This window comes from Sorex araneus, chromosome 3 (genome assembly GCF_027595985.1).
Source record: "Sorex araneus isolate mSorAra2 chromosome 3, mSorAra2.pri, whole genome shotgun sequence".
Classification (NCBI taxonomy): Eukaryota; Metazoa; Chordata; class Mammalia; order Eulipotyphla; family Soricidae; genus Sorex; species Sorex araneus.
Genome location: NC_073304.1, coordinates 120,114,502 through 120,127,127, shown reverse-complemented (window position 1 = coordinate 120,127,127; position 12,626 = coordinate 120,114,502). Strand labels below are relative to the sequence as shown.

The window sequence follows — 12,626 nt, the reverse complement described above, 5'->3', positions numbered from 1 at the left end:
CAGAGCCAGGAGTAACCCCTGAGCATCGCTGGGTGTGACCCAAAAATCAGAAAAAAAAGAAAAGAAAAAGAGAAATGAACTCAGAATGGGTCAGACGCCTAACCCAGTGCTAAAATCAGAGAACCTGGGAAGGAAACAGATAAACCTCGTGACCTTGAGTTCTGAGATGGTGCCCAGAGCCTGAGAGAGACAGAGAGCAGCTGAGGGGCTGGGGGGCGCGGACAGGAGCTAAGGCATTTGCTTTGCGTGTGGCCACCCTGGTTCAGCCCCAGGCACCATATATGCTCTCCTGGGCTCCATGTCCAGTTCCATATGCTCCGGGTGTCTCCGGTGTCCCCCGGCACCGCGGGGCCCAAGCTGCTGCATCTCCTCAGACCCTGGAGCTGAGCTGGCAGCCTGATGCCCCTCCCCCACCCCGCTCCTGAGCACTGCTTGAGAGTCCCCCTCCAAAACAAAAGCCCAGCTCAGTGTGGAGACAGGGGCAGCCCAGCCACCACTTTCCTGACGACGTCGGGGTTCCAGGCCTTTCCGGGCCAGACAGACGTGCAGTGAGGGCCGGGCCAGCAGCTGAAACGCCCGGGCTCCTTGGAGCTCCTGTGCGGGGAGGGAAGGCCGGTGGGCACGCATGCGCTGTGTGTGCCCAGGGGCCTTCCAGGCCACCCTGGCCTGGTCCCCCTGCAGGTCTGCGTCCAACCCCACACTCCTCCTGGGACCCCCTCCCCCAGTCCCCGCTAGCCTTGCTCTGCCCCCTGCCCCACGCAACCTCCTCCGTCTCCCCGTGCACAGGTGCTGCCCCCAACCGAGGGTGGCCCCCGCCGTGGCCTGGCCTACAAATACGTCATCCACGAGGACCTGCTGCCGCTTATTGGGGGCAACAACGTGCTCCTGGAGGAGACGGACACGTACGAGTGGGCACTCAAGAGCTGGGCCCCCTGCACCAAGACCTGCGGAGGAGGTATCGGAGGGACGGAGTAGTGGCCGGGGGGCTGCAGGGGGCATCGTCTCGACTCAGCATGCCCCGCCCCCACTCGTGCCCAGTTTCCCCTAAAGGGATCCAGGGAGATGGAAGCCTTTGCCACAGGATTAGGTGCTTCTAGGGGAGGTAAAGGGTCACCAGCTGTGCAGATGGTTGTCACTGGATGGGCTGCACCAGGCCGAGTGTGGCAGGATGATCAGGGGAGACTGGACTGGGGCAGGAGGGGTGCAGAGACACAGGGGGTCCGAGGCAACTCCCTGCTGCCTCTCCAGAGGGAAGTGTGGCAGAGATCAGGCACATGGGGGCCCCAAGACAGGGCCCAGGGGCCCAGGATCAGATACATGGACCCGGGATCAGGCACAGGGTTCTGGGATCAGGCAAAGGGTCCCTTGCCTGCCCGCAGGTGTCCAGTTCACCAAATATGGCTGCCGGCGTCGCCGAGACCACCACATGGTGCGGCGGCCTCTGTGTGACATTAGGAAGCGGCCAGAGCCCATCCGCCGGCGCTGCAACCAGCACCCGTGTGCCCAGCCCTCGTGAGTATCCGGTGGGCCCCGCCCGCCCCAGCCCTGCCTGCTGAGGATTCGGGGTCGTTTCCACCCTCTTCTCCCAGCCCGTCTTCTGTGACTTCCTCCCCGTGTTCTCCCGTGGGGTTCGCGGGGGTGAGGAGGCTCAGTGCTCTGTCCCAGGTCCAGCACAGGGTGCCATGTTCCTCTCGGTCCTCTGCGCAGCCCGGTGCTGCCCGGCCAGCCCCGGACCGGACTTCTCTGGCCTGGGGCAGTTGGAGGGGATGAAGGACATAGGAAGGGCTGTGCCCAGTGGCCAGTGGGGAGCTGAGCTGCTCAGCCCAGGCGGGGCGGGGAGAGCTGCAGGCCGGCCCTGCTCTGCACACCCCTCCCCTGAGGGGCTCCCGCAGGACGACTGCCCTGCCTGGCGCTGGGACCAGGAGAGAGCCTGCCCAGGCCGCCCAGTGCCCAGCTGTGCCCCCAGCCCCTCAGCCCTCCCGCCGCCCTGCCTGGCCCAGAGAGCATGTGGAGGGCCACTCCCGGGCCTGGGGCCCAGGGCAGATCTCCCCGCTGGGCTCCTTTCACTGTTTGTTTTGGGCCACACCTGGCGGTGCCAGGCTTACTCCTGGCTCTGCACTCAGGATTCCCTCCTGGCAGTGTGTGTGGGGGGACCATACGGGGTGCAGGGACTGCAAGGCCAGCGCCTCCCTGCCGTGCGGTGTATCTCCCCAGAGCTCTGGCCAGTCTCCTTGTCTGCAAACTTCCCAGGTGAAGTTTGAGGTTTTTGGCTCATGAGCTCATTTTTATTTATTGGTTGGGGGCCCAAACAGCACTCAGGGAACCTGGGGCCACTCCTGAGGATCCTTGGCCAGTCGGGCAGTGGTTCAGTGAAGCACCTGGACAGCTCCTCTTCTTGATATGCATGTACGTGTCTCACACACACACGTGTGTGTGCATACACATGTGCACACATGCACACATACACACCACACACAAACACATGTGTGCACACACATACACACATATACATGCACACACGTATGTGTGCATACATATATACACGTGCACACATGCACACACATGCAGCACTCACACACACATGCACACACATGCCCATGCACACACATGCACACACACATATGCACACACACATACACATATGCACACACACACATATGCACACACAGTGATGAGGCGTTGGATTTGGAGGGACAGAGGGGGTCGAGGAGGCTCAGAGTGGTCCTGGCTTGCCCTGGCCTTCAGAGGAGAGAAAGGGGAGGGCTGTGTGTGGGGTGACCCTCTGGGGCGCCTCTCGGGTTCCACAACCCCCACATCTGCTCTGTCTCCAGGTGGGTGACGGGGGAGTGGAGCCCCTGCAGCCGAAGCTGCGGCAAGCTGGGGGTGCAGACGCGGGGGGTGCAGTGTCTGCTGCCCCTCTCCAACGGGACCCTCAAGGCCGTGCCCGCCAAGGCCTGCCCCAGGGAGCGGCCAGAGGCCCGGCGGCCCTGCCTCCGCGTGCCCTGCCCCCCGCAGTGGCGCCTGGGAGCCTGGTCGCAGGTGAGTGCTTTGCTTTGGCGTGGAGGGGCAGAGAGGAAGTGGGTCTGGGTGCAGGAGGGTCCAAGGGACTTGGGGCTTTCTGGGGGGTCTTTCCAGTTTGCCTGGCTGAGTGCCTGGCGTTTCTAAGCTCAGCCAGGCAGGGTCCATGTGCGCTGCCCGGGACTCCGGTCCAGGCCTCTGCCTGTCTCCCCTCCTCTGCCTCAGCCTTCGTGCAGAGCCAGGAGCCCGGCGGCTCGGCCTGTGTCACAAGTCAGCGTCTATGGCACGCTCTAGAATTCAGTCAGTAGGGCCTGACTGCTGTCCTGGAAATGCCCGCGGCCACCATTGACCAGGACAGATTCTTGTCCTGGTCGAACTTCCCGTCCGTGGGAGTTGGGGAACAGAGAGATGGAGATAAGAGACAAGTAAACCGTAGCAGAAGCACTTGCGGCTACAGTCGATGCCAGATGGGGAGTCAGTGGTGATATGATCTAGGTTGGGGGTGGTCAGGGAGAGCTCCTCTGAGGAGGTGACATTTGCACCAGAAAGATGAGCCACAGGAGCACTGGGCCCCCAAATCTCTTCTAGGGAGACCTGCGTTCATGGGCCGTACCTGTGGTAAAATCCTCCATAGCAGGAAGGAATCAGCCTGAGCCACTTACTCTGGCCACCGGCACTGCTGGGTCTGACCACGGGGCTACCCAACCCTCACAGTCAGGCAGAGAACCAATGGGAGTGTTCTCACACTCTGGAGCACTGTTTGGGAGCACCCCCAATAGTGGTGTACTGGTGGGACAAGCTTGAAAAATGTCTGTTGTCTATTTCCTGCCGCCCTGCCCCCACCCCTCCCCTCGGGGGCTGCTCTGAAGCTGACCCTGCTGTATAGAGTCTCCAAGCCCCCCAAGCTGAGGACAGGCTGGCCTGGGGTGCCTTTTCAGTCTGTGTGGACCCCCATAATTGGGTTCCTTACGTCCTGGGGACAGGACGTCCTCAGTGGTTGCCTCACCGCCCCTCCCCCGCAGCACGTTAGGGGTCAGCAGAGAGTGGCTGTATGCCCGCGCCCGCGAGGTGGGGCAGGGTCTGGAGTCTGCCCAGGGGTGGGCCCCTGAGCTGCGGGAGGGCGAGGGGTCCTGACTAGAGGGCGAAGCGGAGTCTGTGCTTGTCCGCCAGACAGCTTGAGCTGCCGCTTGACTTCACCTGGCATCCGTGTCCTTCCTCTCTCCTCCCGCCCCCCCCTCCATGGCCAACCTGGTGCTCCCCGGGCAGTGCTCTGCCTCCTGCGGACAGGGCATCCAGCAGCGGCAAGTGGTGTGCCGGGCCAGCACCAACAGCGTTGGGCAGTGTGACGGTGACAGGCCAGGCACCGTCCAGATCTGCAGCCTGCCCCCCTGTGCAGGTGAGCGGCGTGGGGTGCGGGCACGGGCCTGAGATCCCACGTGACCTGCCCCTGACCTTCTAGAAACCCCACCCGAGCGCTGCTTCTGTCCACTCACAGGAAGTGTCCAGAACGCCACAGCGAAGGCTGACAGCCGGGAGCTTGAGAGCCCAGAGGGGCCACCATCTGGGGCCCTGCATCCTGCCGACAAGATGCCACCAGGTAAGTGATCTTCCCGACCTGTCACTGGCCAGTTGTCACAAGCCAGGGCCGTGACCTGAGCTGACACAGCTCACAGTCCACTGCGAGCCCTTGGGTTCCTCCTGCAGAGGCGGTGCCATGCTGGCACGCCATGACCTTATCTGCAACCCCCGGGTGTCTGTGTGGAATCTGACCTGAGCTGTGAGAACATCCCTGTTGCTCTGTGGAAGCACCATGAACATTTTAGTCATATTGCAGTTGCTTCTGGGGATATTATACACGAGTACACTAAATATCTGAGGCGTGTGTTAGTGCAGGAAGAACAGTGGAGTCAAAAAGATGTGCCCAGGGGCTGGAGAAATAGCACAGCGGGTAGGGCGTTTGCCTTGCACTCGGCCGACCCGGGTTCAAATCCCAGCATCCCATATGGTCCCCTGAGCACGGCCAGGGGTAATTCCTGAGTGCAGAGCCAGGAGTAACCCCTGTGCATCGCCAGGTGTGACCCCCCCCCCAAAAAAAAAAAGATGTGCCCAGAGCTGGAGGTTCTTCGTCCTCTTAACCACTTCTTCGATGCTCTTGAAGGCGTTCCACGCTGCTCTCTTCCTCCTGCGCAGTTCTGGTGCCAAGTCATTCCTCATGTTGAGTTCTCAATCCAGGTACACATAGCTGCTGCATTCATAGATGCTCGTTCCATTGGGAGCAAATGGAACGTCAGGGACTACTTCATTTTTCATGAACATTGTTTTGGTGAGATTCAGCTGCAGTCATACCTTTCCATACTCATGGTCGAAGTTGGCCAGTATTCGTGCCACCTGGCTGATGTTTGGTGTTATGAGAACGATGTCATCTACAAAGCGGAGATGGTGTAGTTGTCGACCGTCTATCTTCACTCCCATTCCTTCCCATTCCAGTCGTTGCATGACGTTCTCGAGGGTGGCACTGAAGAGTTTCGGTGAAATGGTATCACCCTGCCGAACCCCTCTCTTTACATCAATGATCACTTCCTTGTAGAATGGTGAGATCCTGGTGGTGAATCCATAATAAAGCTTGCGGAGGATCTTGATGTATTGACTTTGAACGCCCTGTTTGGCCAGGGCTTTGATGACCGCCTCAGTCTCAACAGAATCGAAGGCCTTCTTTAAGTTGATGAACGTTAGACAGAGCAGCATCTTGAACTCTCTTGAAACTTCAGTGAGCTTGGTCACTGTGTGGATATGGTGGATTGTGCTGAATCTTTTTCAGGTCACGGCCCCGGCTTGCTGGCATGGTTGCCTTTCATCTAGTGTTCTGCCTGTGTCCTGCGAGAACAGGATGAGAGCCCTACCCGGGTATCCCAAAGAGGAATCGAAAGAGCTATGCTAGGAGTATCATGTTTCACTCAAGTGAGAGAAAGAAGCCAGAGTTCTGACCTCCATCGACTATCAAGAATCAGAGACGCTGTCTCGTTTGCCAAGGTGTCAAAAATCAGATGGGCCGGACACGTAATGTGATTCAGAGATGACCACTGGACTAGAGCTGTTACCAACTAGATTCTACGGGACGTTAAAAGACCGCGTGGCTGCCCACCAACAAGACGGTCAGACTTCTTCTTCAAAACCCTGAATGAACGGTTTGAGGCTCTTTTGTGTCCTTGGAACGAGCAGATACCATTGCTTGGGCTACACTAGCACAAGACAGGGACGAATGGAGACGTTACTGGTGCTCGCTCAAGCAAATCGAAGATCAACGGGATGACAAGTGATACAAGTGATACTAAATATCACTTTCACAATGCCCAGAGTTTTGAATTCTGAGTCTGATTTGGTCCCAGGTGACTGGGTAAGCAGCCGTAGGTCTGAATGGTTTCCACCAGGCTTCCGAGTGAGTTAGGGCTCACCCATGCCCTCCTGCTCGAAGCCACCAGCAACAGACAGTAGCTTCTCTGCCCTTGATCAGGAGCCTGACCACGATCCTCCATCTCTCCGCCTGCCTATCTGTTCGTCTGCCTGCTCACACAACCCTCTGTTCATTAGCCATTCCCCTGCCCAGCCTCCCATCCATCCTTCCCAACTTTCCACTTCATCTTCCCATGTGGGCATCTATCTTTCCGCCGTTCATCTGTCCATCATTCATTCATCCACTCACCCACCCATCATTCATCCATTCATCCACCCATCTATCTTTCATCCATCCACTCATCCACCCATCTATCCATCATTCATCCATCCACTCATCCCCCATGTATCCATCATTCATCCATCCAATCATCTACCCATCTGTCCACCATTCATCCATCCACTCATCCACCATCATTCATCCATCCACTCATCTACCCATCTACCCACCACCATTCATCCAGCCACTCATTTACCCATCCATCCACCCATCACACACCCATCATCCAACCATTGACCCATCCATCCATTACCCACGCGTCCATCCCCTTGTCTATCCATGTGTCCATCCTGACCCAGGGCTGGGGAGATGGCTCAATGGGCTGGAGCACATGCCTTCCGTCTATCCATGTGTCCATCCTGACCCAGGGCTGGGGAGGTGGCTCAATGGGCTGGAGCACATGCCTTCTGTGCTGCCCCAAACTGAGGCCACGTGTTGCCTGAGCATCTGCTGGGTGCCAGACATGCTGTTCTGTGCCCTCTTCCCAAGTGTCTTCGTTTGCCTTCCTCACTTTCCTGAGGACCAGGCACTGGCAAGATGAGTCACGGAAAGATCAGCTGTAACTGCTTGAGGCACCTCGTGCCAATCGCTGGACCTCTTTGAGCCCACAGCTCAAAGATGAAATAGCCTGGCCAGCTTCCTCTGAGGACCAGCTGTGACACCGGCGCTGTGTGTCTGATCGTCAGCCTGGAGTTCTGCCGCCACCTGGTGGTTCGCCTGGTTTCCCGCCCTTTCTCCTAGTCCCCTGTGAAGCCTTTCCCCCTCTCCGCTGCTCTTCCTCTCTTTCCCACTCCTTCCTACTTACAAAACCTGTAAAAGGCGGGGATGGAGAATTAGTACAGAGATAGGGCGCTTGCATTGCATGTGTCTGACCTGGGTTCCATCCCCAGCACCCCACACAGTCCCCCGGGCCCCGTCAGGAGTGATCCCTGAGTGCAACGCAGTCGGATGTGCCCCCCGCCCCAGTCAGTAAAAAGCGAAGTTTCTGCCTTTACTCTGTCTGGCAAGGCCTGCCCAGAGTTATTCTGGGAACACGAACAGTATTTTTAGATGAGATTTTAAGTAAGGTGAGAACTTCATAAATATTATTTTCATTTTTATATTTATTTATTTATTTTTTGCTTTTTGGTCACACCCAGCGATACTCAGGGGTTACTCCTGGATTTGCACTCAGGAATTACTCCTGGCAGTGCTTGGGAGACCATATGGGATGCCGGGGATCGAACCTGGGTCGGCCGCGTGCAAGGCAAACGCCCTACCCGCTGTGCTATCGCTCTGGCTCCAAATATTATTTTTAATGGCAGTGCTTTACTCAATGGTAAATGCCAGCATCGGCTCCATTTTACAGAAAACTGAGGATTGGAGGATTTAAGTGACTTGCCCAAGTCCTCATGGCCTTTGAGTGACAGAACCTCTGTGGGTGTCTAGAGCTGCGTGACCCCAGAAGCATACATATAATCTCTGTTTGTTTGGGGGCAACTTCCAGCGGTGCTTGGGAGGTTCTCCCTGCTCAGTGCTCTGGGGACAGTATGGTGCTGGGGATCTAGCCTGGGCCTCGTGCATACGAAGCCTGTGCACCAGTCCCGGAGTCCAGGCAGACCGCGGGAGTCTTTAATGGTCTGTGTGTGCCCAGGACACCCCAGGCAGTGAGTGGGGAGGGGTACTGGTGTGCCGGTGCCCGTGGGCCACTTGCAGCCCTGGGCGGCGTGGGGGAGGAGAGGGGCCTCCTGCTGGAGCGGGGCGCGGGGGTGGTCTTCCTTTGCACATTTGAGCACCCAGGGCCCAGCCCCTCCTAACCGCTTTCTTGGGATGGAGGAAGTGGGCGGTGGCTGCTGGTGAAGCCCAGGCCGTTCCCGCAGGCAGGCCCCCGTGTGAGGCTTTGGAGGACCCTCAGGCTTCTGTGCCGGAGACCCGGGGGGCGTGGGGGCGGGGGCGTGAAGGTTGGAGCCGGAGCCCGGCTGGCAAGGGCCTTCCCGGGTGCGCGGTCCATCAGGGTCCGCTGTGGGAGGAGAGCGCAGCGCCCCCTGCTGGCCGCCCTCCCGCAGCCGCCGTGTGTCGTGTGTGCAGCCGAGCCCTGCGTGGGGGACCGGTCAGTCTTCTGCGGCGTGGACGTGCTCGGCCGCTACTGCTCCATCGCCGGCTACCGCCGACTGTGCTGTGAGACCTGCGCCAGGCGGGCCCTGGACCCCGAACCCGGCCCCCCGACCCCCAGCCGGACCCCGCCGCCTGCCCTCTCCTCTGCTGGGAGCCCCCGGCCCGGACCCACGACCCCGCCAGACATCGCCGAGCGCACCGAGGGGACCGCGGGGTCCGACGACCCCCCGCACACGCCTCTCCCAGGAGCCCTGGACCTGAGCTCGCCCGCGACCCAGAGGCCGGGCCCCGCTGTGCCCGGGAGCACTTCCTGCAGCCCCACGAGGGCACCGCTCTGGACTACCCCCGAGTCCTCGTTGCCCGCCTCCCAGGGCCAGGACCCCGAGAACCCGGGTACCAGCTTTCCCGCCACCACCCCGGTGACATGAGCCCCACCCTCGCCCCCGACGTCAGGTTTACGCTGTGGGGTGGCTGCCCCAGACCCCGCAGTGGGAACCCCTGCCACCCTCCCTCCCGGCTATTTGCCTGCTCAGCCCCTTGGGGGTTTCGACCCCTTTCCCCTGCCGAGTGGGCCTTGGGGGAGGAGGTTGGGGTGCCCAGCACTGCAGCCAGGCTGTTGGGGGGCTCCTGCCTATCTGGCCTTCAGAGGGAGGCTCTGCAGACGCGCCTCCCTCCCCCCTGCAGCCTGACCAGAGCTGTGGAATCTGCTGAGGGTCCCTCGGGTTGAGTGAGGGGAGAGGATGTGGAGGGCTGGGTTGGCTGGGGGCACAGTCCAGGCCCAAGGGGGCTGCCATTGCCGTCTCAGCCGTCACAGGTCCCACGTGGTGCTCCTGGGACCCCTCCTCCAGCCTCAGCACACCACAGGGAAGGGGTGTCAGCCTCGGCCAGGAGGGCCCCAGCACGGGCCAGGCCTGAAAGAGTGACTTTGGGCACCGGTGCTGACCCATAGGGGCCGGCCGGGCAGGGGACCCGGAGGGCTGCTCTGCTCTCAGACTGCACCCCAATGCTCAGCCCTGCTCAAGATCACCCGCTGGAGGTGGGGGTCCCCTCCCACCTGACTGTGGCCGACCCAGAGGCTTGGGGCACTGGTTGGGGCTGGGACAGGCCCCCTGATTAAGAACTAGACCTTGGGGCCCCGCCTGGGGGTAAGACACTGAGGCCCTGTGAGGTCGGGGACAGTGTCTTTGGGTCTCAGTGACCGCCCTGGGAAGGAACTTTCCTAGACACTATGTGGAGCATTCAGGATGTGGCCCGGCTCCACGGGGGTTTCCGAGACTCCCCACTCTGGGCCCTGCAGTGGGTTCCCAGACTATGCTGGGTGAGGGGTGCTTTCCCGTTTCTCCCTCCCTCGGGGCGGGGTGGAGGGGTGTTCTGAGCCAGCCCCCCCACCCAGGGAAGAGAGGGTGCAGAGCTGCTCCTGGGTGCCCGTCTCACTGAAGCCCTGCTCCTCTGGGTGCTGGCTCCACACTGGGGGCTCCCACAGGCTGGCCCAGCCCGCCACGGAGGGCCACCAACTCTCGTGCCTTATGTTGTTACGTATTTATTAACATTGTCCTTGGTGTTTTATTTTGAACCCCAAAATATTGTGTTGTGGTTTCCTTCCTATTTAAAAACAATTTAAAAGAGATTTTTGGTTTACAATTCTGTATAGTATCATTAATTTTGCATAGGGGCTCAAGGAAAATATGCCATATGGCAAAATATTTATTTCAGAGGCTGAAAAGACCAAAGTGTAGACTAGAAAACTCACACTTTCCTGGTGCGGGGACTCAGGGAGACGCCTTGTCACCTGGTGAAGAGGCAATGCTGAGGTCTCCACGATGCTTGCCACAGAGTGGCTGGGGCAGGGAGAGTCCCAGCGCAGACCAGAGCAGGCGCCCCTTCTGGGAGGGGGGCTGGTGCTGGCTCTTAGTCTGAGGGAAATGGCAGGTGGGTGTCGGGGAGTAGCTATGAGCAGGGGTTGGGGGTGGGAGGTGACTGGATGGACCGTTTCGAGGTGGTCACATAAGAGGAAGAGGATTTCTGGCTAGACTGACCCTCGTAGGGGTCTTGCTGAAGGAAGGCCAGGTGGCCTGGCATCAGCTGGGGGCAGCTGGGGGCTCGTATGGTTTAGTGGTTTAGTATCACGCTTCTTCAAACTGTCCCCTGCCACTCTGCACCAGAGCACCGGTACCCGCCCACCAGAGTTGATTGGAAGCCCCCCTGACACCCCTATTTCAGTCCCTCTTCTCCCCACCGCCTCCCCAGAAACCCTCAGTGCTGGGTGCAGCCAGAATCCAAGGCTTCGTTTCTATTTGGCCCCGTGTGTCCCTTTGCTTTTGCCCCTCAGTACCTCACGTCTGCATGAGATCCACTTGCTAAATGTCTTTCTCCTGTTACTTATTTCACTGAGCATGACCCCCTCCAGTGTCATACCTGGTCACAAACAAAAGGCATGTTTCGCCTTCTCCAATGGCTGTGTAATATTCCCTTGCAGACAGAGCCCGCGTTTTCTGTGTCTGCTCAGTGACAGTAGGCATCTGTCCGGGCATGGCACTGGCTCGGGAAATAGCACTGAGGGACCCTTGGTGAGCCTGTAGGTTTTGGATGTAGCGCATTGTGTTCTTTGGGAAGAATCCTGGGAGTGGATTGCCATAAGCTGGGTCCTAGGGTAGTTCTGTTTTTTAATTTTCTGGAGAAACCTCCATGCTCATTTCAATAGAGGCTGAACCATTTTATATTCCCACCGACAGTGAAAGAGGGTTCCTTTTCCTATTTGTCCCCTGATACTTGGTTCTACCTTTGAAAATTATATATATAATATATACATATAATTATATTTATACATATAACTTGGGGGTCTCTCAAGCAGTGATTAGGGCGTCTGGGGGCTGATACTCAGCCAACCGGTATGGGACAGTTCAATAATGCATTGCTTCTTGGGCCTCCTGGGGGCCGTCAGCACAACCCCAGCAGTACCTGGGGATCACACAGTGCTGAGGATTGAACCCGGGTCCTGCAGGCAAGAACCATTGGCCACTAAGTGTTCACCCAGTCATTTTTTTATCTTTATTTTTTTAGTTTTTGTAATGGATCCCTGTGCAGACTTACAAACTTTCATGGTTACGTTTCAGTCATACAATGCTCAGCACCCATCCCTCCACCAGTGCCCACCAATGATCCCAGGGTGCTTCCCCTCACCACCTCATCCCCTCCACCCCACCCCGCTTCTGTGGCAGGGCATTCCCTTTTGCTCTCTCTCTCATTTTGGGTGTTGTGGTTTGCAATAGGGGTATTGAGTAGTCATCGTGTTCGGTCTCTAGTCTATTTTCAGAATGCATCTCCCACCCCGAGCGGGCCCTTGAAGCACCTTTTACTTGGTGGTCCCTTCTCTATCTGAACTGCCTTTCCCCCCCGGCATGTGAGGCCGGCTTCCCCACCCAGTCATTTCTGACTTTTGCCTGTTGGCATTTTTGCCGCCGGGAGGTAGCTTCTTGTTGTGGTTGCATCCCTGTAGTAGCGAGTGCAATGGGCATTTGTTGGTGTGCGCCTGTTGGTCATCTCTCTGTCCTCTTGGGTTAAGTATCATCTCTGCAGCTCTTCTTCTCATTTTTCTGATGGGCTGGTTTGGTTTCTTATTGGTGAGTTTGTGAGTTTCTAAAATTTCTTGGATATTGTCACTTTGTCAGATGTATAGTGGTTTGAATGGTTTCCCCTTTAAATCGAATATCTTTTTAAATATACATATATATATATATGTTTCTTACTAACAGAAAATTTTTAGTTTGATCCATTTTTTGTTTGT

General features: G+C 58.0%; 1 protein-coding gene across 1 annotated transcript in view; it reads left to right on the top strand.

Moving 5' to 3' along the window:
* Positions 1-10,459, top strand: part of ADAMTS14 (ADAM metallopeptidase with thrombospondin type 1 motif 14) — a 52,166-nt gene extending 41,707 nt beyond the window's left edge. The window contains exons 17-22 of the mRNA XM_055132363.1: positions 787-955; positions 1,380-1,512; positions 2,832-3,039; positions 4,285-4,414; positions 4,514-4,615; positions 8,816-10,459. Coding sequence (XP_054988338.1) covers positions 787-955; positions 1,380-1,512; positions 2,832-3,039; positions 4,285-4,414; positions 4,514-4,615; positions 8,816-9,270 — 1,197 coding nt within the window. The 3' untranslated portion in view covers positions 9,271-10,459. The remainder of the gene's footprint in view (positions 1-786; positions 956-1,379; positions 1,513-2,831; positions 3,040-4,284; positions 4,415-4,513; positions 4,616-8,815) is intronic.
* The last annotated feature ends 2,167 nt before the right edge of the window (positions 10,460-12,626 follow it).